This window comes from Plectropomus leopardus, chromosome 7 (genome assembly GCF_008729295.1).
Source record: "Plectropomus leopardus isolate mb chromosome 7, YSFRI_Pleo_2.0, whole genome shotgun sequence".
NCBI classification, from domain to species: Eukaryota; Metazoa; Chordata; class Actinopteri; order Perciformes; family Serranidae; genus Plectropomus; species Plectropomus leopardus.
The window spans coordinates 8,091,709-8,117,231 of record NC_056469.1 but is presented as its reverse complement, the minus strand read 5'-3'; the positions used below and the strand labels follow the sequence as shown (position 1 = coordinate 8,117,231).

Here is a 25,523-nt window from a genome sequence, read left to right as displayed (position 1 = left end):
AAAAATTGGCAAACAATACTTGCCCTTTGGTTGCTGTCAGTAGCAACACTCTTTAACAAATAAAAAATAGGGATGATAGGTGATAAATAGGTGGAGGTTGCAAGAGATAGCAGAACCATTGGCAAACTGATGGACAGTGATTTATAAAACACTGCATATTATGTTCTGAAAACTGAGGAACCCTTAAAATCCTACCTGGTCTGCAAGATCTTCAAATATTACCTCTGATTGGTTATTTTTGTTCAAATGCAGTATTGCTATTCCAGGCAATAGACCAGGCAGAATAATGTGGGGTTTTTTTTTCAAAGATTATTTGACAGTGACAGTGATAGTTTCAGCAAAAACGGCAAGTAATTTTTTATAAAAGTTACCAACTACAGAAGAGCTTGGTGGCTCAGTTGGTAGAGCAGGCACCCCATGTACAGATGCTGTGTCCTCGCCGCAGCGGTCGCAGGTTCGATTCCTACGTTGGCCCTTTGCTGCATGTCATCCCCTCTCTCTCTCCCTTTCTCACTATATCTGTCCTATCACCAATAAAGGCAAAAAGCCCAAAAAAATCTTTAAAAAAAAAAAAGAAAAAAAAGGGATACTACACCGATTTCCAACTAGCTTAGCATACTACCCACATAACAATGTGGGTAGTATGTGTCAATGACCTGTGAAAAATGTCCCTCCATCTAACCAGTGTCTACATCTCCCTGTTTCCCCCCCAGTAAATTTCAGCCAGATAATACAAAAAGTGTCATTCACTCGAGTTTCTCTTGCTCTCAGGCTGTCGCTTGAATTACAGGCTGTGCCTCCACATTTTCGTTTCGCTCGCTGCCCATGCTGCCACCACGGACACAATGTTTATAGAACTGGATCAAGAGAAAAACTCACCCAGCTCTCTCTCTCTAAAACTCCGACCAAACTCTGATCAAACAGAAAACGAATAAGAATTTGTTACTGGACTGCCTGTTTTTTGCCTTAAATGCTTTTAGATACATATTTTAGTGCCCTGTTTTGCTGTTGTAGCGAGAGTTTGTAACGAGGAAATGGGCGCCACACAACACCCTGCACAGTGAAAATGGAGGCTGCAAAAACTGACAGGCAGTAAAACTCAGAAGTGCTGATTGAATATAAACCGAGATTATGTTACTGTGTTGCATATTTCTCACCTCAAATGTTTTCAGAAAGATGGTTTGGCTTATTGTTTAACTATAACACAAAATTGTTAGTTACCAGCCTGCCGTCATTGTGTCAGACAGATGAATTTACATTGCATCACCCACCACCGCGAGCGCTTATTGGTCCCTTGTGGTGCAGTGCATTCTGGTAGTTGTAGGTGCTCTGCCTTTTGAGCAAAAGTGAATACCACAGCCCCTTTTTCTCCATTTTCTTTGGTCATATAGCAATGATTTAAAAAATATTTGCGCCTAGATGGAATGACCACTCGCTTTCACCAAATGGACTCCACTGTAAGTATGTCTTTCGAGATATTGTTGCACCCTTACAATCATAGTCATTAAAAATATTGACCAAAACATGAACGCAATTTAACATGTTCCTTTAAATGACCATGAATTATAATTGCTCTTTTTAAGGAGGCTTTCACTCACTTAAGTCTTCAAAAGCCAACAGCAGGAGAACCGTAGCTCCCTTTTCCACCCTCTCTGATCCTCTTTCTCTCTCGCGACATCATTTGATCGTTCATCAAATGTAACTCTTCAGATCATAATAAGTTTTCAGACTGCCATTCGACTTCGACTTTTTAAACAGTGTTTTTAACAGGGACTCTCAGATGCTCTCAGACCATCTCCGGTAACTCGAGATGGCCCTATGATCACATTACCTTCCTGTCCTCTGCCGCCTATAGCACAAGCCTCTACTATCAGGAAGTGTTCAAGTGTGTCAATTTATCACACTCTCTTTACAGCTGTAACCGCTTCCAGCACCAGACAGATACTGTGTCCTATGTCTGGGTCGCTCTATCTGTGGCTTCTCAATTTCAGCGGAGCCCTAATTCCTGATTGTTTGTCATCCTAAGAGTTTGTGCTGTTGGAGCTTTTTAATGTGTGAGGCACATTACCATTACAACAAGAGAGGAGCCTACTGTAGGTGAGATAAGTAGAATAGCAATCTAGTGTTTAATTTCCTTCTCCTTCTAAGGTGACATACTGCTGAATTTCAGCTTCTATATAATGTCATTCCAACAAGACAGATCACAGCGTGCTAGAAAAATATAAAAGTTCTGTCTCTTTGAGCTGGGCTTGACATTATGAGTTTAGAAAGGCTACTACTCATTGATTGTTGTTAGTAAACCAAAATCTTTTTGTTCTTTAGTCATAAGCTTGGAGATTGGAGTTTTGTTAGTCGTACAGCTAGATATATTACAAACACATTGCCTTTCTCCGGCCTCGTATGGCATGCTTTAGCAGCATGGTGGCACGGCAAACCGTGATCCTGCTGCAGTGTGCACACTCAAGTTGTAGGTGCTCTGTGCGGCTAGTCGAAACATCAATACATCATTATGAAAACTACTGCAGTTTCTTGGAATTATTGACTGTTCACCAATCCCTGGCCCCCTAAATTACTGTTGCGATAGTATATTAAGCTTGTCATTCTCACAGCACAGAAGTTTACAGTGATAAGCGTGGCAGATTTACCACTCAATATTTGCAGGAATTCTTGAAATGGGTTCTCGTTTTGAGACAGAGGTAAAAAGAAAAAAAAACATCTAATTTCTAGCTGACAGCCTTCGATTTGCCGCCTAAAATGGCAACTGCTGGCAGATTTCATTAACTGTAGCTGGCTAATTATGCAGTAATGCAGTATTACCCCCATCGCCCACAAGTGTGTTTGTGCTGTGAAATGGTGACATGAGTTAAGTAGAGGGTGTTTGTGTAGGTGCAGTGCTGTCCATAGTGCTGAAACAGAGCAGAGGACACTTAAAGATAAACAGACAGACAGACAGACAGAACATGTCACGGTTCCTTAGATTGTAAATAAAACTTCTGGGCCTATCACCCCAGCCCCCACCCTTATTGTAGCAATCCACAGCCAGAGGGGAAAAGACAGACAGCGCTGCAAACCAGCATAAACAGCAGTTTCTACATGCCACCCCTGCTATTTTTGAGTGATTATGGGGGATTTTCTGTTTCATAAATGTAGATAAATATTGTTTTGTGATGCCAGTTTTGTTTAGTTTTAAAAGCTAACTCATAGGTGTTGTTGAATGTGCCTGTGGATTTTTGATGTGTTCTGAGACCTTTTCTGTGTTCTTGTGCACGCACACTTTGACTCTTACAAGAAACTTAATAAAATCTTTTGTTAATGTAAGATAAAAACCATTCCCCAGTCTAAAATATTATATATTTTATTTTATATTGTGTATTGTATTTTATTAACATTTATTTTATTTATTTATTTTTGTCTCCACAAACACCTGATGACCCCTAGAAATTATATACAACCCCCAATTTGAGTACTACTGTGCTAAAAAACTGAGGAGGCATTCACATCAGGGAACCAGGCCTTACCCGAGTAAACTTGACCCTAAGTGCAGTTTGTATAATTAGTGAGAACACTGCGTACTGTACCCAGGCACAGTTCATTGATAAATGCCCAGGTCCACTTGAAAAGATGGTCTCAGGTACAGTTCATTTGTACTTGGGCATCAGGTGGAGTACAGGGTGGACTGCTATATAACGTGAGCAGCAGCTGACGAGTTGCATAGCAAAGGCATTTCTCAATGCCGCCCGCCGGTCTCCTTCGAAATCTGCAAATGCATGCATCGATCTAACCCTCTCAACTGTAGTCCATGGGTGATAAACTGAGAAGGCAGACAATAGGATTGTTCTTGACTTTGTCTCCAAAATATAAACAACAGTAGACACAATGTGAAGGTGGATTCCAGTATATGAGCTTGGATACTTGCAACTTTTGCACTCTTCTATACTGTATCAACAACGAAAACAAATGACCCGCAGGTGATGATGCAAGTGCACTCGGACACAGAACAACATCACTAATGTGAAAGCTGAGTGGTGGGGGAGTGGAGAGTGGAGGAAATTGTACTCAGGCACTGTACAAATCAATTGTACCTAATATTAAAATGCCCTGAGGCTAAAGCTGTCCGAGGCAAAAACAAGTCAGCACCCTTACTAGGTAATAATCCATGTTGAAGACATGGAAACAAAAAAGCAGCACTGTTCTTAGATCACAGATATAACTGACCTCATAATAACCTTAAGGTATGATAAGGAAAAATCTAAGACCTGTAGTGAAGGTGTCTGTCAAACTTCAGACCACATTTTTGCTTCCTCTTGCACACAGGATGATGGAATCTTTTTTGAGTTATTAATGTGAAATCTCTACAGAAAACACATACTCGGATATGTTTTTTTTTCAAGAAAGTATTCCTTCTTCTATGCATTACTCCAATTTAAATCAAAGAGCGACTCCAAGCCCTCATGAGACTAGGCCTACAATAAAAGAGGCTTCACATGACGTCCAACAACAGACGTCCTTCTAAAAGATTTGCTAAACGTATGTTATTCAACCTCTGGTACTTTTTAGCAGACAGAAAAGTTGTTTAAGTGGTGGGAGTCACTTCCTAAACTTCCTAAGCAGGAAGTGGAGGATAATGGTGCTAATTACCCCTGTCACTATGTTGAAAAGAGCTAGGAGAATAGAGTTGTCAGCAAAGTTAACACCTCCTATTTTCTAGTCAAAAGGTTTTTTCTCTGCAACTCGAACTAAATATACACTTTTTGTTCAGTTACAGGTGTATAGGAGCTGGAATAGGGCTGACAAAAGTAAAACCTTACATTTGACCCACATAATCCCTAAAGCGAAGCTGTTAACTGAAAGCTCTGAATCATGAAATTAATTAAGGCGGGATAAAAACACAAGTCAAGCACTGCTGCTGAATAATGGATAAACAAGGCGCTGTAAGTAACAAGTAAGTGAAATAAGTGATCGCTGTCGGCAGAAAGAGTCCCTGCTGCTTTATACAAAACATGAAGATAAATTAAAAGACTTTCAGAGTCTCTCGACTTTTATAGCACAGCATCAGTATAAGCATTTTACACATACCAAACGAGAATACCGCTTCTTGGTTGAATGCCTTTGTGTACCAGTGAAGTTGCATTTACAGTTAACATCCATGTCTGTGAAAATATAACAGCTTCACAAGCATCTTCCCCCAGCAGCACCCGAGATTTATAAAGTCAGCAGTTTCAAGGTGGACACCCAAGGTTAGTGTCATCAATTCAGTATCTGACTAAGTGTCTCCTCTTCTTTTCCTGAGGTATGATGTTGAAGTGTTTTTTTTTTTAGAATATTATGTCACAGTGAATGTGACCTCTGACCTTTTGAATATAAAATGTAAGCACTGCATTATTATATTATATTAAACATTTATGTGATTTTTTTTCCCCATTCTTAGCATATGGATTCTTCAGTTATGGCCAAAAACATGTTTTAAGAGGTCACAGTGACCTTGACCCTTTGACCTATGACCACCAAATTCTAATTAGTTCATCAAGTGAATGTTTGTGCCAAATTTGAGGAAACACCCTCAAAGCTTTCTTTAGATACTGTGTTCACAAGAATGAGATGGTCACAACCTCACATTGACCTTGACTTCTGACGAAAAAAAGAAAAAACCTTGACCTTTGACATATGATCACCAAATTCTTATCACTTTATTCTTGGGTGCAAGTGGACGTTTGTGCCAAATTTGAGGAAACTCCCTCAAGGCCTACTTGCGATGCAGCACTGATGAGATGGACGCAAAGTCCAAGTGAACTTACCTTTGACCACCAAAATCAAATCAGTTCATCGTTAAATCAAAGTGGATGTTTGTGCCAAATCTGAAGAAATTCCCTTAAGGCATTCTTGAGATATTGGGTTCACAAAAATGGGATGGACAGACAGATGAATGGATGGACGGACATTGCCAGCGCAGAGGCATAAAAATATGTGGCCCTTAGAGTAAATAGTCATGGTCTTACCTCATAGGATCTCATGCGACGCATAGATGCAGGAAGCGTAGAATTGCTGTCGTCTATAACTTGCAGCAGCTCCTCACACACCTTCAGCGGCAGCACTACAGGATGTCCGATGGCGTTGACCTCCCAACTCGTTACAATGCTGAAAACACAGAGTAGAGTGGGAGTGATTTATAGTGACTGCCACAACATTAAACAACCAACATGATGCCCAGAATAGCTGCTGTAAATCCCACATTGAAGCATTTGCCCTGGTGCTTTAATTAAGTCGTTTTTAACTGTAAATTGAACCAGATAATCATTGTTACATAAAAGTGGATTGATGGTGAGTGTGTGTGTGCGCCATCAATACACTGTATGTCTGTGTGTGAGACATAGAGAAGAGGGGACTGAAGGAGAAGAGGAAGAGTGATTGGGAGAGGAAAGATTGATGCTCTGTCAGCGTGCAGTGCCGATTCAGTTTGTTTGGGGTGACATTTAGCCATCTGTGCAGTTCCTGAGAGGAAAAAGTGTTCACAAAGTTTCAGAGGTTCTACTTAAAACATCACACTGAAGAAACACTGCTACCGTAGCTATTCTAACATGCATAGGAAAGTTGCTATCAGCCACTTCAAAAAACTAGTATCTCAATGGTTTTGTAACAATGGCATATGAGCATTTTGTGTATGGCTCAGAGACCAGCTGTTACAAAGATAACAAATATATATAGCATATATCTATATAGCAAATATATAAAGTGAGGTACAATCTAGAACTGTAATGTCTTTGGGAAAATGTAGCCCACACAGTGTATACTTTCCTAATTTACTAAAATAAAGAACATCTCTTATCCAAGCCTACTGGGATGGAGGAGAGGGTGATTCCAACAAAGAAATGTCAGTCACGAATAAGAACAAGAAGGCCACAAGATCTGCTTCAAATCTAGGATGGACCGAAGTATCTTATATTACATAAAATAGTGCTGTTCATGCAACTGGATCAAAGGACACCTGAGGTGGGCCTGATAATGTCTTAAAAAGATTAGACCAGAAGTTATGAAGAGATGGGCCAGACCAAATCATATGAATGGGCAAGATTTTGTCAACACCTCTGATAAATATGGTTAATATCAGGATAAATTTGAGAAAGTCTGAGTTTTGTCCAGTGAGTACGGTCTATGAGTTTACAGTGGGTTTGGCCTTTTTTTAATGTGGGGGGGTGGTATTAAGAAAGCCTCAATGGAAGGCTTACAGGCTGGTAGGGAAATTCAGAGCCTGGACTAAACTACAAACTTGTAAATATCTACAAAAAAAAAACAAAACAATGCCCTTATATAAAAATCACTAAATGATTTAATGCAGAGATTAGACACACGCAAAAAGCTCAGCCTATTAGAGAAGGGTGGACAGGGTAAAAGGTAGATATAGGCCCCTACAATGAAAAGCTTTGCAATCCAAAATGACATCTAAATTGATTCCAGATTTTGAGAGCCTTCTTGACTATAACAGTTTTGCTTTATTCTGAGTGAGCTGAACCACAAGAGCTGAAAACAAAAGCAGCCGGTGAAGAAGGCCTACAAAAAGTGGTTCCATCCTCAACCAAGCTGGGGCATTATGCAAGCGATGCTGAAGTATGCTTAAGCTGGCCGCCAAGTGATAGAAGTTAACATTTGGTTGGGGCATGCCTCCCACATCTTTGGTCTCTGCAAGTATACTTTGCAGGTTCTTGATTTTTCATATCCCAAATGACCCCTGAGTTTTTTTAAAATAATGATTTTGGGAACAAGATAGTACAAAGCAAATCTAATGAAGTTATGCAGCATATCGACCCAAACCAGTCTACATCATAATTCTTTGTGAATGGAAATGTAGTTAGTGTTATCTACAGTAAGGTTTGATTACTCAAATATCAGACGAATTTCTTTAAAAAAAGAAGCCAGGCATACATTTTTCATTCGACTCAATTTCCGTATCCATGAGACCTCATTCACATTGTCCCGGACTGTGATGGTGCCTGCGACTTTCACTCAACTCATAATCAAGTCACTGCCATTAGTGACAAGCGTAATCCACTTAGGCACTGGCTCACCGATTCTCCAGCCAATTATTGGCTGTTTTAACAAGGCACACTGCAACCTCCAGCTGCACTCGACTGTAACCGACTGTATCCTGAATAAGAGGGCCATCGTCCAGGGAGTTCAGCTCCCCAGGCATAACATTTAATTTAAAAATGTCAGAGATGAGTGATGAAGGATGAATGGTAAATTACAGAGGGGGAAATGGAAGTGTGAGTAACACCAGCATTTAGCTTTGCAAGACTTCAGGGAAATCTCAGAAAAAAAAAAAAAGAAATAAAAGAAATTATATATGTATATATTTATTTATTAAAAAAAAAAAAAAAAAAGGTGCTTTAACGTGAAGCACCCTAAAGTGAAGACTTTAAAACAAAATTAAAAATAAAGGTAGAGCGATAAATTGGTCAGGCCGTTACATTGGTCAATATTAGCATATTGCAGATAAATATGATAAATGAAAATAAATTGCAGAAAGGCAGCGCATACCAGATCCAGTCCTTCAGTTTTAACCTTTCACAATAAAAGCCCTAGCATACACTGTGTAACTGAAATTAAAATAATACAGTAATACAGTGCATGGCACAGTTGGGCTCCTGTGGAGAAATACAGAAGTTATACAGTTGAGAAAATGAGGTGCCAAAGGAAAGGGCTGCGTGAAAGCAAGGTACGGCAGTGAAAATACTCTAAATAAAGTGCCCACTTTGACTTTTTTTCTTTTCTTTTTAGGTAGTCCTTTTTTCTACTGATTTATTTTTATTATTTTTTGGGGGGCTTTTGGGCCTTTATTGGATAGGACAGCTTCTGTGTGAAAGGGGGAGAGAGAGGGGATGACATGCAGCAAAGGGCAGAGGGTGGAATCAAACCCACGGCTGCAGCGTCAAGGACACAGCCCTTACACATGTGGCTTCCGCCTTACTAGGTGAGCTACTGGGGACCACACATAGCCCTTTTTAAAGATGCTATCTGCACCATCACTGCAGCAAAAAAATAAAAAATAAATAAATAAAAAATCACAATTAAAAGCTACTAAACCAAAATGTTCATTATCATACATTCCAGCAGGAATATGATGGAATGGAATATGAGAAATTAACAACATTGTCAACCAAGATTACATGTTCTCCCTGATGTTATCCTGTAGCTACATGAAGCAGTGTAATGCATGTAATGTAAACACTTAGCAGTGATTAGATGTCAACTTTTAAATTACTCCTCTATGGCAGTGTACTTAGTATTTTTGGACTGAGGGCAAAATGGGACATTTAAGGATGTCATCTTGGGCTTTGGGAAACACTGATTAACATTTTCCATAATATTTTCTATCATTTTATAGTACAAACAACAATCAATTAAAGGAGAGAATGATCGACAAATGTATAAACAAAGAAAATAATTGTTAACTGCAGCCAGAGAGCTGATGTCATCTTGTTGCAAAGGTAGTAAAAAAAAATGCTGGAAACATACTATTCAGAATGGTCTGAAGCCTGAGGTTTTTGCCTACAGGGATTACTTTTACACACATTTACCTAATTATTTGAAATTTTGGCTAAGTTTATTTATAACATCCAAAGCTGCAACATTATATATGACAGAATATGAGGAAAAGCATTATAGTTCCACTTTAAAATGACATTGGCAGAACGAAAAAATTCACACACTCAGAGAGAGTTAATTCTTATTCTGGCTTAAGGAAAACAGCAGTACACTTTCTGTCATGGCTTTTTTTTTTAACCAATATGACGTCTCTTTTGGTACCCAGCATGCACCTTGGGTATAATGGCTTCTCATGCATAACTGAGCTCATATAGTTCTTCATGTCATTTAAATGCACTCCTACTGCTTTGACTGTAAAGACAAGCGTTTCTCCTTTCATGCAAGTTTTACCTCTAATTACCCTTTCTCCGTCAGTCAGCCGGTGGGCTTGTCAGTATGGTAGAAACAACAAAACGTCTCTGTTCTGCCTTCACTCTACACGGCTGCAGGGAAAAGGAGGAGGAGGAGGTGAAAAAAACGCTGAGTGCTGATTCAGTTGAAAATAATGAGGGTGGAAGGCTCTTCCAGTGGGGTGCTGCTGTACTGAACATGGAGAACCACATGCAGCACATCCACCTACACCTCTCTAATGCATCACAGCAAGGTACACAGGGCCCTTCTCCAGTCAAAACAACATCCCCTGGATGTGCAACAAATATGAGCGTGACTTACGCAACTGACAACACTGAGATGATAAACACCTTTGATGGCAATCTTATTCCGAAAGAACAGACAATTATGTCTAAGCGGGGACCCTTAGCGCTAAGTGTTCTAAAACCTGAAATCTGTTCACCAACAAAGCGGTGTTTCATTCCTCGCAGTGAGCCGGGACAGGTGGTGATTGAGAGGGTGCATTGGAGAGATGAAAGGATAAGATTAAGAAGAGGAAAACAAAGATGAAAAGGGGGGGGGGGGGGTGGAGGGTTGGAGGATGCGGTAAGACTTCTCGCTTACTCTCTCTGCTGGATGCCTGTGTCAGAGCAGGCGGTGTAGAGGAGTTTCAGGGCTCTGGCAGCTCCGGGTGATGGACTGTGAAGAGCGGGGGAGCTGATAGACCTCTCACCCCCGACACACGTTTCTGGGACTGACGCTGTGATGGAGTCGCTGTTCAGCAGCCAGAGCTGCAGGAGGAGCAGACAGGTCACTAAACACTTGAGATACACATGCCGGATGTCATGTGGGCGGAGGAATCACACTCCACCACATCAGCTCAACGCATCCACTCATGCACACCAGGGTGACAGCATCATAGATGTCTTATAAACATTAGGCCTCAAGCAAGAAATGATATACAAACATTTTTTTAATTTTTTTACTTATTTTTGCTTGCATCCACAATTTGTTCTTGTTTTGCTACTACCCATTATTTTTTGGAATTCGCCAATATTTATTTTCTTAGGTAAGAGAAAATGTTACCCAGTGCAAGGAAAGATCAATTTTACATTTGAGGAATATTTTAAAAAATGCATAAATATCATTTAATCAAATTTAGATTATGTTTTAGAGTAATTCTTATGACTGGATTATTAATTTCAGGGTTAAAGAAATATTACAATACTTGATGCATTGAACCAAATTACTGTAATTTCAGTTACTGTGCACCCCTCCGCTGAAATTTACTCACGTACTCAAGTACTGTACTTCAGTAGAGGAACTTTAGGTTACTTTCCACTTCTACTCCATGACACTTCAGAGGGAAATTTTCTACTTTTTACTCACCTACTATTATTAGATATCTACTTTACAAATTAAGGTTTTTGTGCACATTCCATATGAATCAATCTTTTTTCATGCAAAACAAATTTCATGGTTCCAGCTTCTCTTATACACTATATGTATGATGACTTGCTGCTTTTCCTTTAAATTATTTTAATTATTCCAATTTAATAAATGTATTTAAACCTTTCTGCAGCATGCGTCTTTTCCTTTTAATACTTCATTACATTCCCTTGCAATCAGATTTACTTAAGTTTGTTTAACAGTAGGCCTACGTCAATTTCACTATTGCAGAGGCCCTTTTTTCTTACAGCCTTTTTTGGTGTCATGTCTTCAATCTTGGCCATGTAGTGTTTAGGAGACCACACCATGTTAAAAGGTGACTCATCATCAAGTGGGATTTATCACTGAGGACACCTTGGTAAGAGCAAATTTTGGATGGTTGAGAGCGTTAAGTGCATCTGGAGTTGACTTCTCTTATATTTTCCCTCTTATCAGAAAATTTAGATAAAAGATGAGAGAAATTTAGGAGAATGTTGCTGCATGAGGCACAGTGGTCTTATATCACTTGATAAGATACAAGGTCTTTTACAGGTCGTGTTAATTCTAACCGCCAGCAACACTGCAAATGTCTCTGAGTCTTTTCTTTCATCAGCTGTTTCTCTAACCTTTAACCGAATATTTAAGGTTGGGCAGCTGGACATATATATCTTTTGTCGGGACTGGCTGAGTACATTGCTGGTTGTTTTTTGGGGGCTATTATTGTCATATTACTTTGCTAATTTAATGTTCTGCCACCAGAGAATGAGTGAGAGGCGCTGCTCAGTGGGCAGCTGGCACAGTGATAAAACGGAGTGTGGAAATAGGTCTGGCTATGGGACACTACTCAGCAACAGACTCTCTTTCAGCAAGCTAACACAGTCACACAAAGAGGCAACGGCAGAGAGAGACAGCAGGGAAAACAGCATGTAAAAACCATCTAATGTGGTGACTTAAGTGTTTATTTCGTCCTTTTTTGGTTAGATAATTTATAACCTTTAAAACTTATTTGCTATATCTTTGAGGGGGTTAACCAGCACACACACTGTTGTTTCTTAGCCCTCCTTTCTTTTCTAACAGCATTGAAGAAATCAATAGAGTCTAGTCATGACTCCAACTCCCTCCACACACACACTCCCCAGCTGTGGAGTCGGTAATTTGTTGCTTTCAGTTGGTGTTGGAACTAAAAAAAGTACAAGACGAGCATATTTTACATTGTAAGTGATAGTAGAGTTGTAACATTCAACTTCACTATGTAGTATTATAACATATGCACATGTCTTTTTCTGTGAAGGACTTTTGATTTACAAAAGTAATATTTACTTTTCAAGCAGAATCACAAATTTGGTGCAAGAATGCTTTATGCTTACTTTGGTATTTTGTAACCATCATCAACTATACAAGCACAGTTGTAGCAGGTAAAGGGGATACTGATTTCATACACTTTTATGTCATGAAAGAAAAAACAAGAAAAAATATTTGAAGAGCGCAAAAAGAGATGGCGAATGAGATGGCATGTCTCTGACATGCCAAACAGTGTCGAGAAAACACTGATCATTAACGTGAAACTGCTTTATTCAGTGTTTTAATCTAGTTTTAATCACCTGCTCTGTTCGTTTTGGAGAGAAAGAGACCTCTGCCCGCCATCTATAATCCTAAACACCTTCTGAACACTGAAAGAATTCAAACCGGGAGAAATTTTAGCCGGTTGCAATCTGCAGTCTTCACTGTTAGATGCCACTAAATACCCCAAAATCGTACACACTGTTCCTTTAGGTAATTCACATTCACATTTAATTTCACACAAGATGAATTATAATGTTACTGCCTTCCTTTTCAATGAAGTTTTAATATGCTGCAGTTTAAATTCTGGCAAATTATGGAATACCGGGGACATTTTATGTTATCCAAATGGTGAGACATGCAAACATCACCCACCAGCTTCAGTTAAAATGACATCAATTTTGGATTATAAACACTAAAGCACTAACTTTTAAACTCAACCCTACTGTAAATCACATGCAGTGGAGTGTTTCTGTTGTTATACAAAGAGCCACTTGTATTAATCCACTTGTAGCTGATGGTTAAGAGGCTAAAAGCCTAGCAGTACGCTCAACAAATCAGTCAATTAGTTTTTCCAAATTGCTTGTCGAACCTGTGTCATCACCCTTTCCCACTTCTCAAATAATTGAGCAGTCTATTTTTACCCGAACTTCATGTGCTTCTTTGATTATGCCAGCTCGTTCTCACCAATAAGAAGGCTTTTCCATCAGGAGTCTGGACAGAGAAGTGGAAGGTGCTCAGTGAGGTGGACAGCCCCAACAGCCGGGCTGCTACAGTCTTCTCCAGGAAGAGGGATCTGTCCAAAAGACAAAATGTTCCTTTATTTTTCATATTTCATATTAAAAATTGACTTAACATTCTCTGTAAAAAAAAAAAACAAGAACGAAGAACTCATAGTTATACAGACTGGAGGTACTGGCGGCTTGTGCAAGATGACATGGTGTTTGTCTTTTTGTTTCTCACCAAACACCTCCAAGATCTCCAATCACCACCATCAAGTTATGGAAAAAATAAGTTGCAATTAATGGTCATGTGTATGCCCAGAACACATTTTCCAAAATGGTACTGTAAGTCAAATAATACTGCCAGTCATTAAGTTCATGTACAGCAGCTTTAACACAGAAAATGTTTTTCAAAAGATGGGGAAAAAACCTCTGATGCTTGGGCTTAATCTTTAAATTATTCACACTTATTGCACTGTAGGATTATTAAAATGTTTAATGCAGACCTACTATTACAAAAGGCTGAACACCGTGCTGACATGTGTCATTCTGCAAAGTCTGAGCAAAATCCAGTCAGTGGGGTGTCATATTGGTTGAGGCTGGCATAAAATTAAACTAGGAGTGATTTATAGTCCATGTCCTGATTTGACTTTGAAGGACAAAAATATACAAAAAAGGTCACAATGGTAAATCTTCATTTTCTCTCCTTTATCTCGGATGTATAACAGCCACTTTTCATCCATTTCCTCATGAAAGAATGTGGTTTCAACAAGGTTCCCTAACATTTTCATAGAAAAAATAAAAAAATTTCCATGACTTTTCAAGGACCTCGCCAAAACATTTCCATGACCATTAACAATGTGTAAGTACATGGACAGAACAACATAGTACACTGTACTTCAAATGTTAATTATTAGCAAGCATTTAAACCTTTGAAACCTGAGTAAATTGCTTTGAGCAATTTGGCATAAAATATCCTGCAAATTTCAATAAATCAGGAAAAGGGGACAAGAAAATAAACTGAAAATGGGTTTTAAAGAGAGAAATACAAAATAATTTGAAAAAAAAAAAAAGAAAGATACTTTCTAAAAACACTTTTACTTTAACTTTTTTAATAACGTCTTGCTAATTTTGGGTCATTTGTTGTTGAGTTGCTCATTACTTTCTTTTCATGTTTTCTGAAAGGAATCAAGACAATTTTCTCAGATTTTAAAGGATTAAATACAACATTAACAATTTATAAAATAAAAAATTGATACTTGGCATTTGTGTATCGAGACAATGTTGCCACATAAAATATTACAATACCATGCTTTTTTTTTTTTTTTACCCCACTCCACGTGGGAAACGTGTTTAAAAGCCACAGTTTGCTGATTGTTACCACCATAAGCTTCCCTGGATAAAAACCTGCCTGTGAAGAGAAGCTTCTGGCTTTCTGTCTCCCACAGCGGGCTCCACCACCACCTGTGTGATGTACAGTTTCAGGGTCTCTGTAGAAAACAATAGAAAAAGACTCATTAACACTGTTGAAAATAATGGTTCTAATCTATGGAGTGATATATACCTGCTGCGACAGCCTCTCCCAGCACTGAAGAACAGCTCTTGCAGGAGACAAGTGTCAGTTTGCGGCAGGGCTTCTGTGTGTAACAAAAAACTGAAAATTATTCACCTCAATATTCCCCCATCTCTAACTTGGCTGTTTTATAACTGCAATCAATAGCCACTATAACCAGGATGGAGGGCAGAAAAGGGGAAGAGACAGAGAGAGATATACAGCAGGTAGATCGTCATTTGTTCTGCTCTTTCTATCAGCCTCTCTCTCTATTTTCTCACTTTCAGTCATGCAAAGAGGGCCACTCGTGCAGAGAATGACTAATAAAAGAGTAGGGAGATCAATCCACGTCTGCAGAGTGCTAGAGTTTGACTTCACTGATGCAGCCGTCTGAGGAGTGTGTGTGTATGTGTGTGGGTGAGTAAGTACGGTACGAATGCGAATCCAATTTTTGCCTTTTATCAAAACAAATCTGGTATTGACCATTTAGTGCTTTCCACACTTCCTCCGTCACTGCAGCTAATGAGGATATTTGAAATGATAGAATTCTTATTATCCTGATGGTTAGTTCTTTCCTCCAGACTTATTTAACACCTCTTAAAAATCCTTGGTTTTCTAGGAGACTCAAAACTTCAAATGCCGGTTTAGGCCTTTAACACCTGAATCAACATCCTTCGCTGCATTCAGGTGCCTTTCACAAGCATTTACAGCTCTGAAATCTGAGTAAATTGGTTTGATTTCTTTGGAAAACATGGGGGAAAAAAGGCAAGTTGCAACTTGGCAAGAAATGTCCTACAACGTGCAAAAAAAATGTCATGGTGAGAGGAAAATTACCTAAAAATTAGCATGGTGGACTGATCAATTTTTTAAAAAAGTATATATAAAAGTATATATATATATATACACACACAGACACACATACATACATACATATATATATATATATATATATATATATATATATATATATATATATATATATATATATATCTATATATTTTCTTGTGTCTTTCATGATTTTTAATCTCCTTTTTTTGTGCTCATTATCAGGTAATTTTCTCCCTTTTTTTCTTTTTTTTGTTACTAATTTCTTGCAAAATTTTTGGCCATTTCTTGTTAAGTTGCTTATTGGCTTCTTCCCATGATTTTGAAAGACAACAGGCCAATTTGTTCAGGTTCCAAAGGGTTAAAGGCTTTGTCTTCCTTATAAGAATAAAAGATCAAACTGGTTGTGTCTTTCTGCACGTCCCTCACCTTTGCAACTTGACTGTCCTCTGAGCCAGCAGCACTCACTTCCTCAGTGAGAGTCTGTTCACAGCTGCTGTCTCTGGCCAGGAGGAGGAACGAGTCACCCAGTAAACAATCCTCTGCTCGGGGCAGCAGCTTCTTGTTAGCAAATGGATCAGGGTGGCAACACCAGTCGTCCACGATGGCGTTCCAGTTGCCGTTAGGGAGAGGAAGAACTCTCTGAAACACTCTGCAGAAGAAAGAGGCAAAAAAAAGCAATTAAAGGTTTTCCTTTCACAATTGTCCAGTGATATTTGGAAAATGCATCAATTGCTTCTTGCTGCAGCAGTGAAAGCTCTTATCTCCCAATAAACACAAAGGGTCAGAGAAGATCTGAATACAAAAACAGAAAACAATAAAAAAAAAATACCCAAATGAAACCAGAAACTAAAGGGGGAATAGGACAAAAAGTCCTTGCGCGCAATGTTTTGAATTTTTTTTTTTTTTTTTTAGGAAAGCAGGCACAATATTCGCAATATCTAATAGCAGGATTATACTATCATGATTACATTGGATTTTCTGGCCACTTAGAAGCGGTGGAACATGGCTAAAATATTAGCAATGAGAATTTTACACATCCCAAAATAATAAAGCAACATCAGCATTAAATTGAAGTCAAGTTTCTGGGCACCTGATGACTTTAAATTAGGGGTGTCAAATATACGGCACGCGGACCAAACCTGGCCCACCATAAGGTCCAAACCAGCCTCCTAGCTGACTCTGCATACCTAATTTTGATGCACTTGTGAAGACTAAAGCCTCCTGCAGGCTGGCGAGATTTTGGCAATCTTACAAGTTTAGTGCATGCTACACTCTGCAACATGGATCTATTAAAACAACATCAAGTCTGATGTTTGCAGATGACAAAGCTGGCTATTTCATACATCATTGGTCATCTTTCATCTAGGATAGCTCAAAATCGCACAATGTATGCCAGGCTGAAGAGATGGCAGGTTTCAGGAGCAAGTTAAACAGCCGACTTCATGTCAAGTACCACTTCAGAGGCTTTTCCCCTTTGACCAGAACACAGTTCTCTGAAAAAGCAATGAATCCTTTTTGTGGTCGTATTTAAGGATATTGAGCACTGTGTAAAATGTTGTCAATCAGCAGCTTCAGAACAAAATAATCTGTATCAGACTTCTATCTTAAAACAATAATGGTGGAATCCTATTGCTAAGGCAGTATGGACGGAGTATGGAAGATGTACATGTAATGACAGTGAGCAGTAAACTGCATAAAAGAGGAAAATCTGAGACGTGTTGTTGAAATTGCACCAACGGGGTTCCCCACACATTCATATCTTTGTGGTGGCCTGCCACAATCAAAACATCTGCTACCATGTATTGATTTTATATTTTTGAAGCTAGACTGTTTATTAGGCGCTGGTGGAATATATACTCCGTTCAGTTATGCATCGCACCACATGCTCGCGTCTGATCTCCGCAAACTTGTCATAGATGGCGGATATCAAACGTTTGTGTGATGGGTTTAAGCAAAGAATAGCATCAACTGTGTTCATATCAGGTGCGTCAGGGAAATTTGGTATCTGAGATTGGAAAAAATGTCTGATTTACAAACATCTGAAAAAAATGAATATGTGGTAGGATGAACATTGCAGAGAGTTGTTCAAATGACACAAAAAAGTTATCTATACAAAGATCTTTGAAGCGCAACAAACCTTTTCTGTGCCGTTCTGTAAATGCAGTGTCAAGTAAAGAGGGCTTGAGGAAATGGTTGTTAAGGGTAGGGCAAGAGAGAGAAAAATCAAGAAAATTAAAATACCTCCTTAACTGAGCCCATACTCTCACAGTGTTTGATAACTGGGTTACCAATTGATTGGTTTGGGGGGAAAGGGAGTGGAGACTAACTCCATTTCCACCCATGAGAGACAGTCAGCTTGGTTATGAAAGTGGGACCAAAAAGCCAAACACTGCAAATGAGTTGCCAAATAACAAAAGCGGAAGTTGGGCAATGCAGGGGAAACCACTGTGTCAGGAAGAGTTTCACCTTATTTAACAGATTGAAGATTTTTTTTTTTAAAAAGGACCCTTGTGTTTTCTTGTGATGTTGATACTGAGGTAAGTAAATTGTTTGTGCAGCTTTAATATAACACTGTTTTTATTCATTTCAATAAATCATTTATCATGCACTGTTTTAGGCCTTTCAAAGAAAAGTTGCAGAGGGTACTTTGTGATCAATGAAAGAAGCATTAACCTCTGAGAATAGTCATAGTCATACCACAGAACATATTGCTACGAAGCATAATGAGGCATAATACTGTTGAAATTAGAACTTTTACCCTGCCCCAAGCATTTCTCCTGACATTTTTACTTTCTCAAGCCCCTTGCTGAAAACAAAAAAAATAAGTTTTTGGCTACTTTTATTGGGTTATTGCTGAGGAACATTGCCAGAGGCCAAGGGTCTCTGTACTGCAGCGATTGCAATTTTCAGCATGTCACATTGCCAACCAGGGAAAGCTACAAGCTGAGGGTTTTAAGAACAATACCACTGTCCAGCTGAACCACCTCAAGGTAAGAAACACAACTGTTTTTTGTTGGGTAGCGCAGACCTTTACGTCACACAGACTCTATAACTCTAACCCAGTCAGTTTGATAACTGTGGACTCTGCTCCGGCTCCATCCATCAATTTTTCTTTGAAAGACTATCACTTCAACGGCTGGGTCACACCATCAATAAACACCCGCTCCTCTTCCTGTGAAGGAGGGTGTAAATAAAAACCCATTTCCAACTGATGCTCTTTCTCCTCCATGTGCTCCTCACCTGTCCTCGAGCAGCCTCGTCATGCAGCCCTGGCAGTAGAAGCAATAAGTCTCTTTTGCCCGGAGTGTCTCCATCATGCTGTCAGACGCCTCTGCGGAAGGCCAAAGGCAAACAGATAAATGAGGCAGCTTTGGTGAAAGGGTGGTAACCTTGTACTACAGAGCGCAAAATCGATAAAATACCGGGTGGTGAAGGTGGCTCAGATAGGGAGCAGGCAATCAATCTGATTCTGATTGGGTCTGTCAATGACTGTCCTCAGCTATAACTTATTCTCGCGCTCGACTTAAAAAATGCCAAAAAGATGGAGTTTGTGGATGTTATGCAATGACTCTGGGGTAAACTTTTGATGATGAGAGATCAAACCAAAACTTAAAGGGAGTATTCTCTGATGAAACCAAAACTTAAAGGGGGTATTCTCTGATGATCACTTGCTAGTTGGTCATTAGGGATCTTGAGAGCAGAATTTACACCATCACTGTCTCAGATGACCAACTCACTCAATCCAATTAATTCAAAATAGAAAGCAAGCTCTAAATAGCTACTAAAGACTTTGTTCTCGCTTTGGCACAGAGGAATCTAGCAAAGCAGAGGGAGGCTGCACGTGTCTTTTCATGATTGTACCTTCATTTGCGCTTTGCATGACACTGATGCGCAATCTGAAATGCAGCTCCTCTCCGCAGGATTCTCCCGCAGGTGTTGGAACACAGGATCCCTGCTCGAAGGTGACTCCTGCCGGCAAACTCAAGCTTAAATGGCCTCTGGGGGTCCGGATGTTGAGAGAAGAATCTCCGCCTGTCACGACCACATCGGCAGGACTTTTGGCAACATCTTTCCTGAAGAGCAGATACGAGCAGATGCGTTCAACACACTGGTTTAAAAGTAACATAGAGAGATATGGAGATTGAAGAAATATGTTTATTCATTTCCTTGCCAAGAGTTAAATGATAAGATCAATATTCAAAGGTGGGACTAAGTCATTGTTTTGCAAGTCCCAAGTAAGTCTCAAGTCTTTGTATTCAATTCCAACACAAGTCTCAAGTCAAGACAAGTCCCCAGTCAATTCCCAAGTCTTAAACTTTGAGTTTTGAGCCCTAGAGAAGTCAGTAACAAACTTATGATATTTAAGAGTGCCAGTTGGAAAAAAAAATGATACAAAGATAATGTGGTTTGCTTACAACAATGATGCATTGGTCAACAGAAAACACTTTTATTACACTATTACACTATTATTATTATTATTATTATGTAAACAAACAAAGTGGTCCTGGTATCATTTTTCCAACTGGCACTCAGTAACATAAGTTTGGCATTGTTCTCCCCTGAGACTTGATTGGACGCAACAGATCAGGTCAAACAAAGTGGATCATCTGGGGACGCAGGTGACGATTTGCTGTGAAAAAATGACATTAATGTAAGGTGATTCAGGATTTGTAGCTCGCTTTTTGAATAATATATTTTTTAATGTCTGGGCTTAGGGGAAGGTATCAAGTATTTCAGGTCCAATAAAAGTCACGAGTTATTGGTGTTTAAGTCCAAGTCCAGTTGCAAGTCTTTTTTCATCAAATTTTGTGACTTGAGTCCAAAGCTCTTTAATACCTCTTATATCAGTGTGAAAATATTGCTTGGAGAAGATTTGCTTAGCTTAGCCTACAGACTGCAAACAGGGGGAAACACCTAGTCTGGCTGCACACTGTCACCATGAGTCTCCAGAGCTCCTGAGCAAGAAAAAGGTCCCACATATTACTTGTGCAAAACCACAGCTTGTTTCCTATACACTTTGGTTTTTGTGCGGATTAGACAAGCAATATATAACGTCTTAATATTTGACCTTTAGAGGTTCTGGCAGGCCAATTTTATCTTCAAACAGAGCCATCTGTTCCCCTTTTCCAGTCTTTATGTTAAGCTATGCTAGGTGGCTGCTGGCTGTAGCCTCATAGAGAACACACAAACGCTAGAATGGTATTGATCTTCTTATCTAACTCTTAGCAAGAAACTGAATAATCCAAAACATCAAACTGTTCATTTACCATTTCAGCAAACATTGTTGAGTGACAGATTAATGTTAGAGTAGCCTTTTGTTTTCCCTAAGAGCCACATTTATTCTCAGAAATAATGTCTTCTCAACTTAGGAGGCTGGATCATTTGATAATCTCTGTTCTTGATATTTAAAGCATAATAAGTGAACAACAGGCCAATTCTTGGCAACATCAAATCATACAGATATGGATTCAGGACGATCTGTAATAAGTCAAGGTGTCAATACAGTGATTAATGAGTCAGCATGATGTGCAGAGCATAGACTGTATATAAATCTGATCATATCATATATTTAAAACAGTCTGTGGTTCAGAACAAAATCTCTTGTTTTCTCTGTTAAATACTCTAAATGGAGAGATATAAAAATGACAGTTATATTTTCTACAGATCACTAAGCTAAAGAGCTGTTATAAATAATGCTACAACAATCATAAACAGCACCTCTGTCTCCTGCTGTGTGCTGCTGTCTCAGCTAAGGGAAGTAATGACTGCGTTCGTGAAGACCACCAGCTGACAGAAGCACTGTTTCAACAAAATAAAAACTGGATAGGGCTGCACTTTTTTATCAAGTTTTTCTACTTTTGTCATTATATCACTGGACACACTGCTTTTGTGCAGTCATTGATGCCTTTCATTTAGTGAGTAATGTTTAACTTTAACCCCATCACATAACTTTCAGCCGGATATTTTTGTACTTCTCCCTGAATAAGCTTTTCTCTGAAAATTCATCGAAGACCAGAGCTGATTTTACTGCCTGTCAAATCTCATTAACCCCATCTAGTGATGTTTTAGGTGTACTACATCCTTAGGTAAAAGTAGCAAAGTCACACTTTACTCAATCACTAGTAAAAGTCCTGCATTCACAATATTACTTAAGCAAATGTATATCAACAACAAAATGAACAAAATGCTAAAAGTACTCATTATGCAGAAGTGCCCCTGTAAATTTATATCAATATATTATAGGACCATTAGTGTGTGGGTGTACTTAAATATTGAGGTTTGTCAAACAACTTAATATACTGTTATGCAGTTTAATCTATAATAATGTATTATATTTTATAAACAAATCTTAAGTTTTGCCAGTAAAAACCTTAATTTGTAAAATAACTGCAATGGCTGTCAAATATATATCATGGAGTAAAAAGTACAAAATTTCCCTTTGAAATGCAAAAGTGTGATGTAGCAATCAATACAAATGTAAAAGTATACACACCTGAAGTTTAGTACTTAAGCAAACGCAAAATTTACTTTCCACTACTGATAAAAACTCTACTTGCAAAACCTCATTTCATAATGTAATTTGCAACTTTTATACATCATTGATCATACAATAAGCAAAGACCAAAATCAGGTCTCGTGTAAATTTTTTTTTTTACATTTGCATTTGCCACAGTTCTTGGGAGAAACACATATATATATATTTGCCACCTTTTTGGGGGATCAAGATAGATACAAATCTCGAGTTCAAAACTTAACTTCACTGAGGGCATTTTATGGTGACAAGAGTCTTTGAGGATTAGGGGCAACATAAAAAATATGAATCTTGAGATCACAAGTATCCAACAGGTTATTAACGTTAAGTCCCATTTATTAAAAAACAACACAACAAAAAACAAAACATTCTGTGACACATATTTGTAATGGCTAACTCTGCAGTGTCCAACCAAAGAGCGGAAAATTACACATAAAGTAACCTAATGTTAGAGTTTTAAACATGACACAAATACAACAGAGACATAACGTTAGCATTTAACTATCGTTGACGTTACTCGTCTTGGTGCTGTTGAGAACTCAAGACTCACAAGTTAGCTAATGTCTTTAGCTAGCCTAGCTTAAACTGTAAACTTGCCAAGAAATAATAAACGCCACCTGTAAATGTTTAGCTCGCTAGCTTTCTCTCAGGATAATAAACGTTACCCGACAATAAGCAGTCCACTCTGGAGCCTTCTCCTCAGCTCTAAGAAGACCCCAACTCCATGTGTTTTGGCTGGCATCTCGAGGTCTGCCATTCAGGCGGAGAAATGTTCAGAATTTTCAGACACTAATCAAAACTCAGTGTGGCCGGGTGACGACTCTAGGTGTCGACATAAAATTCTGCGTAAGAAAACCCTAAAATCTCCGCTATCTTATTTAGAGTAACATTAGCCAGTAGAATCAGGAGGTTGGTATTTGACTGCAGCGTGAGGATACCGCCAGTGTCAAGTACACCACAGTAAGACGAGAATATCCGGTCAGACATTTCAAAATAAAAGAGGGTGAACCCGCCCACATGATGGTCATGATAAAATGAAAAAACAATCTCTCTCTCTCGCTCTCGCCCTCTCTCTCTCTCTCTCTCTCTATATATATAGATGTATATATATATCCCTTTCAGATCACATCCTTGGTCATGACGTGCACCTATTTTTAACAACAAATAGGCCAATTTACGTCAATTTAAACAGATTTTTGTTTGCGCCTTTATGTGCACAAACCTCTAAAACCATTATATTGTGTATGTTTAGTTCATGTCTTGATTAAGAATATTGTTGTCATTAGAAATATATTTGCTGTCTTAAAATGATGCAGTTTTTTATATTATGGAGTGATGATGAGTTGACATTTGCAAAGAAGTAGCATTACATGAGTATTACATGAGAAGGGTGTTCAAGATAAAGCAAACTTTTGAAAGATGCTGATCCTTGTCTTATAAATCATGCTTTTTTCATTTGTAGTTTCATTCCCACAGAGTGAAAAAAAAGTTTTGTTTTCTCTTCCCTTTAAAAAAATTGATTTTTTTTTTCTTTTTTAACAGATACTTTTGAGGTTATTAAGTGTTTGTTGTGTTTGTTTTTTTTCAAATATTTTTCAGCATTTGGTACTTTTAGGTTTAATAGTTCATGTACTTTTTCCTGATAATACTTGTTTACTTTTACTAAACAAACATTTGTATGAAAAGTGTTCTATAAGTTAAGTTTGATTTGATTTGATTTGATTTGATTTTCAATGAAGGGCTTTAACTTATAACAGACCATTTTCATAGTGTCATAGGCTATTGGTACGTGTACCAAAGTAAAGGATCTGCACACTTCTTCCACCACTGCTCATAACCATGAGTGAATGAAATTAAATTAATGAAACTAAATTATAGGAAAAACGAATTTGTTACAGTGTTGTTTTCTTGTTTGTTGTCATTATTTTGTGCAAGCGCATTTGAATGTGCTATTTCTAAGAAAGAAATGAAAGACACATAATTTAAAGAGTTAAATCATTGCATAATTTCAATAATATTATACAAAATAATAACATATGCCAGACATGGGGACGCTCAGTGCTAAATGCAATATTAAAGTTTCAAACGTGGTATATACACACACACACACACACACACACACACACACACACACACACACACACACACATATTTTTTTTCATAGCTTTTATATTGAAGGAGAAGCACAACATTTCCGACAGTCTTCTTTGTGACTGTTGTGTGGCTGACGCAGCTGAGAGGCGGAAGACGTCCATGCGGAAGAGCGGAGCAGTTGGACCGCGATGGTTGGACGTACAGCTAATCTGCAGTGCAGTCTGGGAGCTGTCAATCGTATCGCTTTGTATCTTTGGCACTGGAAGCTACTGATACGCTCATCACTGTTTATTTACACACTGCGGGACACTACGAAGAGGAATAAGAATATGTAGAATATAGTAACCCATTGTCTGCCTCCAAAGCCTTCTTTTCAAGGGACCTGACTCTCATGAGCGGGTGACATCGGAGCCGGGCCCTGCATCATTATTAAACAACCTGCTACTAACGTTAGCCAGCCTGCTAGTCTTATTATTGACGCTGTCAGCCGTTTTTACTCAGCGAACCGGGCACATGATTGAATGACAGTTGCTGGCCTGTATCCTAAAACGGTAAGCTTTTATTAAACTTTATTTTTTTAATCGCTAAGTGTCATGAACGTTAGCTGCAGTCACCTCACCTAGCTAGTGACAAGGTAGCTGTTAGCTAACGTTACTGTCTCAGTCCCCCTCTCACACAGACATAATAACGCCAATAACGCATTTCTGAGTAGTTTTTAAATGTTCCTTAGCTAAAATGTGTTTGTATATATTTTTGTTATGTGTACGTTAACATATGCAGCGTCTGTATTAGGGACGGCAGGTGTGCGTACCTGCTTTACAGTTAGTACACTGTGTTGTTGATACAGCCATACTCGCCTTACTGAGCGCAAAACTGCTAGCTGCCACAAGCTAGTTTC

The 25,523-nt window shown here is 38.7% G+C and overlaps 2 protein-coding genes across 3 annotated transcripts in view; one reads left to right on the top strand and one right to left on the bottom strand.

Annotated features, from left to right (window-relative positions):
• Positions 1-23,486, bottom strand: part of ube3d (ubiquitin protein ligase E3D) — a 31,127-nt gene extending 7,641 nt beyond the window's left edge. Inside the window, exons 1-9 of the mRNA XM_042490481.1 lie at positions 23,197-23,486; positions 19,861-20,072; positions 19,240-19,330; positions 16,426-16,648; positions 15,184-15,256; positions 15,031-15,109; positions 13,585-13,693; positions 10,534-10,700; positions 5,997-6,135 (exon numbers count right to left, since the gene is read on the bottom strand). Coding sequence (XP_042346415.1) covers positions 5,997-6,135; positions 10,534-10,700; positions 13,585-13,693; positions 15,031-15,109; positions 15,184-15,256; positions 16,426-16,648; positions 19,240-19,330; positions 19,861-20,072; positions 23,197-23,288 — 1,185 coding nt within the window. The 5' untranslated portion in view covers positions 23,289-23,486. The remainder of the gene's footprint in view (positions 1-5,996; positions 6,136-10,533; positions 10,701-13,584; positions 13,694-15,030; positions 15,110-15,183; positions 15,257-16,425; positions 16,649-19,239; positions 19,331-19,860; positions 20,073-23,196) is intronic.
• Positions 23,487-24,811: 1,325 nt separating this feature from the next.
• dop1a (DOP1 leucine zipper like protein A) overlaps positions 24,812-25,523 on the top strand; it is a 35,373-nt gene continuing 34,661 nt past the window's right edge. For both annotated transcript variants that reach the window (XM_042489228.1, XM_042489227.1), the window contains exon 1: positions 24,812-25,176. The gene's annotated coding sequence lies outside the window, so the exon portion shown is untranslated. The remainder of the gene's footprint in view (positions 25,177-25,523) is intronic.